The sequence below is a fragment of the Penaeus japonicus genome, unplaced genomic scaffold, assembly GCF_977035675.1.
Source record: "Penaeus japonicus unplaced genomic scaffold, GWHDUDI00000001_assembly GWHDUDI00000030, whole genome shotgun sequence".
Classification (NCBI taxonomy): Eukaryota; Metazoa; Arthropoda; class Malacostraca; order Decapoda; family Penaeidae; genus Penaeus; species Penaeus japonicus.
In genome coordinates, this window is record NW_028234432.1 from 26,046,105 (window position 1) to 26,051,104 (window position 5,000).

General features: G+C 39.4%; 1 protein-coding gene across 1 annotated transcript in view; it reads right to left on the bottom strand.

Moving 5' to 3' along the window:
• Window positions 1-1,682, bottom strand: part of LOC122251511 (uncharacterized) — a 14,592-nt gene extending 12,910 nt beyond the window's left edge. Inside the window, exons 1-3 of the mRNA XM_043013517.2 lie at window positions 1,563-1,682; window positions 876-1,056; window positions 1-97 (exon numbers count right to left, since the gene is read on the bottom strand). The exon at window positions 1-97 is cut by the window's left edge and continues 103 nt beyond it. Of these exons, the coding sequence (XP_042869451.2) occupies window positions 1-97; window positions 876-1,056; window positions 1,563-1,617 (333 nt within the window). The 5' untranslated portion in view covers window positions 1,618-1,682. The remainder of the gene's footprint in view (window positions 98-875; window positions 1,057-1,562) is intronic.
• Between the last annotated feature and the right edge of the window lie 3,318 nt (window positions 1,683-5,000).

Below are 5,000 nucleotides of genomic sequence, written 5' to 3' on the forward strand. Positions count from 1 at the left end.
GGTGGGCGTGATGGTGGGCGTGAGGAAAGTCTTGCAACATTCTTCGCCGCTCTTGAAGACTTGTATGTTGAAGCAACCACGAATCAACTCATCACATCTGTTACAAGAGCCACAAGAGCCATATCGTGAAGCTGTATTACGTACTGTAATTTGTCGTTGCTGTTGTTTTGCAATCGCAATTAAATATAACGTTTGCGATGAAGTGAGTTTTGGATTATGTATTTTAGTTTGCTATGTTTCTTGATGTTGATTATGGATTTGTGATATAATTCGTTGAAGTTAGTGCTTGTAATGAACTATATTGTTAATGAAGATACAGATATTTCAGTATCATGCCCTTTGCTTTATTAATTTTACTGATCTATTTATCCTTATTCATATATCTATTTATCTATTCATTCAAGTATTTAGCTTCATATCTCTGCTACTTTGAATTCTAGTTCACACAAGAAAATAAATGGCTGAAAAAGAGGGTCACAATGATCAAATTTACAAAAAAAAGGTTCCAATGGAGAAAATCTTGAGAAATTTTGAGAAAATCTTAACCACGTAGTCTTTCATTTTCAGATCATTCTTTACTTTTTTTCCTTTTTTTATGCCCCGCTCACACACATTGTGTTAATATATTTTTAAGAATAAATCTATTTCTATAGCTGTTACTTTTTTTTAATGATGTCCCCTTATACCCTTATATAAATCCGGCCCTGCCATCCAATCAAATTCCTTAATCTCTGAAAAATTCTGAACCCTAACAATCAACTAAAACAATTCAACTATTCCAAAATTTCGGGGTGAAAAAACTATACCCTAAGAACACGAAAAAAAGGCCATTATCCGCAAACCAGTGATTGTCATAGACAAAAAACGGTACTTACGTGTAAGACAAATTAGAGAGTAGCTTCAGGAAATTGTTGTCAAATCCTGCAGCGATCTTGTCGTAGGCGCTTCGTAGACTCTTCTGAAGCGTTATATTTCCTCTAAATGAATTTGTCACGTGTAAAGGTCCTTTCAAGCTTACGACGATGAAGTTTAGCACGTCCTTGTCAATGCGGTTATCTGAAGGCAAAAGAACTTCATATTTCAGAACTGAAGTTCAGGTTCATTTATATTTAATTGTTAGTTTTATGTCTGTTATTCTGCGTTTGAGTTCACACAAGCAAAGATATGGGTGACAAAAGCACAAGAAAGATCCAGTGAAGAAAATTATTTGATAATTTTGTGTTGTATTTTGTGTTGTTTTCTGTGCTTGTATATTTCTTTTTAAACAGCTAGGTTCACAAACACCTCAATTCGTACACGTACAAACAAACATTTCATCGATGTAATAACACATGCATTGAACTTTATCTTAATCAGTACGTGCAATAAACAAGACAACACACAATGGTAATCTCTTCAAGTGTCTTGGGAAGATATGTTGTCATGTTTGTGTCTTTCTATGTATCTAAATCCGTGCGTTTTTTTGTTTGTTTGTTTTTCATCTGTGAGTGCATGCAATACTTTTATATATAAACCGTACATTCATAATATGCATTTCTGTGTACATATACCACATATATTACCATTAAAGATGTCATTTCTAAAGATGCCGAGGTTGCACACCATGACGGTAGGCATCGGCTGACCCTCCGTGCCTGCTTGTCTTAAAACGACCTGATATTGAAAGAACAACCATTTTATATCGTTTTGTTACTTGAATGTTTGTTTATTAATATCTCTCTCTCTCTCTCTCTCTCTCTCTCTCTCTCTCTCTCTCTCTCTCCCCCCCCCCCCCCCCCCCCCCCCCCCCCCCTCTCTCTCTCTCTCTCTCTCTCTCTCTCTCTCTCTCTCTCTCTCCTCTGTCTCGCTCTTCTCTCTTCCCTATGTCTCTCTCCTCTCCTCTCTTTCTCAATCTATCTATCATCGATATGGAGAGAGAGGCGCGCACACATGCTTTTCTTTACGTGTGGTTGTCTTAAGCTCAGGAAAGGAACGGTTCTATTTATAGTCGTCCAAGTGACTCGAATATCCAGAATAAAAGAATATATGTACATGTTACTTTCCTTTCTATCGGGAATTATTGCGTGCTATTGCTTCGTAAAGTTGATTCTCCTTTTGCAGAAATAAAGTCGATAGTCTGATGAAGTTGATTCTCCTTTGGTAGAAACAAAGTCGATGGTCTGACTTACTCTCTTGCTAATTAGTATTGATGTTCAATAAAATTATAATAATTGCGCACATCTCACATTCCTCCAGGCATAGGAAGTCTTCATGTAAAACTACACAGTTTCGAAATCCTCCCTCCATGATAACGCTTTCACTCCTTGCGAAAGGTCACAATTTGGCATCCGTACTTTCAGCTAATTCTTCTCTCCGTATGATTCCCATTCATGAAGTATTTACGATGATAATCTTTTTCCAGACGACCAAGACTTCTGGTCTCAAGGTCTCCCTATGGGGTACGTGAAAGAATTCGTTGACATCGTTATACTGGTCTTGAAACATCTATCTGTACCTCTTGGTGATGTTTCAATGCAACTCGCAGTGATCTAGCTGCGAACTCAATCCCACACCCCTCCTAAACCACCTGCATACAGTTCAGAAGCTACGTCTCTCTCGGAGAATTCTTAGAACTTCTAAACTCTCCTGAGGGTCACGAATCTTCTTTTCGAGCACTGGTGTCGTTATCGGAAGGCACGAGTCGCTGGTGACCTTTCTCTTCTCACTTATTTATGGTCTTCTGTTTATTTAGGGATATACGGAAGGTTGCATTCTCTTGGTATATCTAAGACCTTTAATGCTAGATTCTGGTACAAAGTGGTACTAACTAGCTTTTGCCTTTGCTACCTCGCTTTGCAAGCTAACCCCCATCATTATATTTAGATGCTTCATTCCGGGGACACTTGACGGAAGAACATATACATTCTTCATTGAAGAACATATACATTCTTCATTGTTATTACTGGTGTTCCTCGGGGTTCTGTTCTTTCTCCTCTTCTAATAAGTAGATCAACCAATCTGCTTTTTATCCTTAATCAACAAGCCTTCTGCCAAGGGAGGGATTTTCCCGTCACTTCTAACCTTTCTCTTCGTCGCCAGGTTGTCCCTCTTTTCCTATTCTGTAGTTATTGTTTTCTTCACTATTCTGTAAAGTTGAGATGCTCTATAGCGAGGTCAAGAGGACCACTTCGTGCATAGGATGTTAGCGACCTTCGATTAAATAAATCCAGTGACGATTTCTCTCACCTCTGAACTATGATGTTATTTTCCTTTTGTATTCTCCGCGACAAAGTTTTCCCAGAGTGAGATGTCATATAATTTGCATGGTTGATTCTCTCTGTCTCTCTCGCTATCTCTTTCTCTCTCTCTGTCGCTCACTCTATCTATCTATTCATCTCTCTCTCTCTTTCTCTCTCCCTCTCTTTTTTCTCTCTCTCTTTTTCTTTCTCTCTCTCTATCACACACACACACTCACGCACACACACACACACACACACACACACACACACACACACACACACACACACACACACACACACACACACCCGCTTCCACAAACGTAACCTCATTCCTGCACACCACAAGGGACTCACCTGGCTGTATGTCTTATTACCCGAGAGGTGATCCAGACTGATCCTCACAACCCCGACAGCTGCAATGGAGAGGCCGAGCAGAGTCAGCATCAGGAAGGCACACGCCCCTACAGGAGTCGACTTGCTCAGGGTATACACATGGCCGAAGCCGTGGGCGGTGCAATGGTTCGAGAACTGCGTCAGGGTGCGTCGCATCGTCTGCCGAGAAGGGCGTGGAGGTTTTGTCCCTTTGTGCGAGTATGCGGATTGCAGTTTTTTGGGGGAGATTATCATATGAGCTTTTCATTGGGTTTCAATTTTTGTGATGTATTTTGAGTTTTTTTTTTTTTTTTTTTTTTTTTTTTTTTTTTTTTTTTTTTTTTTTTGCGCGTGTGTGTGTGTGTGTGTGTGGATATCTTATGCAACGTTTTATAATCAATAGACAGCTATTATATGTGCAATTATATCGACATCCATCAGAAACATTGTATGCGTGTTAAGAGATCGCCTTGTAACGTGTATTTGACATTGGTAATTGCTGCTCTGATGGCTAACGAGCATCTGTATAATTTGGTTATAATATTAAATACAATAATACTAGTGATACATCTCGTAACATAATTGAAAAAGGGGTAGTAAGTCTTCCCGTTTCTCTTTGATATCACACGCGTAAATATCATTATATAAGAGTATTATGATGCATGAGTAAATATTGGTCTAGGCGTGGCTGTATTCATAAAAAAAACATATACATCTATATGTTAACGTATGGGTATCACTAATGGCTAGCATATGAAAGTACTTGAAAAGAGGGTAAATACACACACACGCACGCACACACACACACACAAACACACACACACACAAACACACACACACACACACACACACACACACACACACACACACACACACACACACACACACACACACACACACACACACACACACACACACACACAAACACACACAAACACAAACACACACAAAATAAATACTTTATTATTCCTTACCGAGAAAAATAACGAAGCAACACACTTCAGACAATACCCAGGATACAGAACTGACAGAAGGTGAAGGGTATTCCTGCAAAGTACCCTTGGGGATTTCGAAACGGGTTCTATAGGAGATTTCGAAACGGGTTCTATAGGAGATTTCGAAACGGGATCTATAGGAGATTTCGAAACGGGTTCTATAGGAGATTTCGAAACGGGTTCTATAGGAGATTTCGAAACGGGTTCTATAGGAGATTTCGAAACGGGTTCTATAGGAGATTTCGAAACGGGTTCTATAGGAGATTTCGAAACGGGTTCTATAGGAGATTTCGAAACGGGTTCTGTAGGAGATTTCGAAACGGGTTCTATAGGAGATTTCGAAACGGGTTCTGTAGGAGATTCCGAAACGGGTTCTGTAGGAGATTTCGAAACGGGTTCTATAGGAGATTTCGAA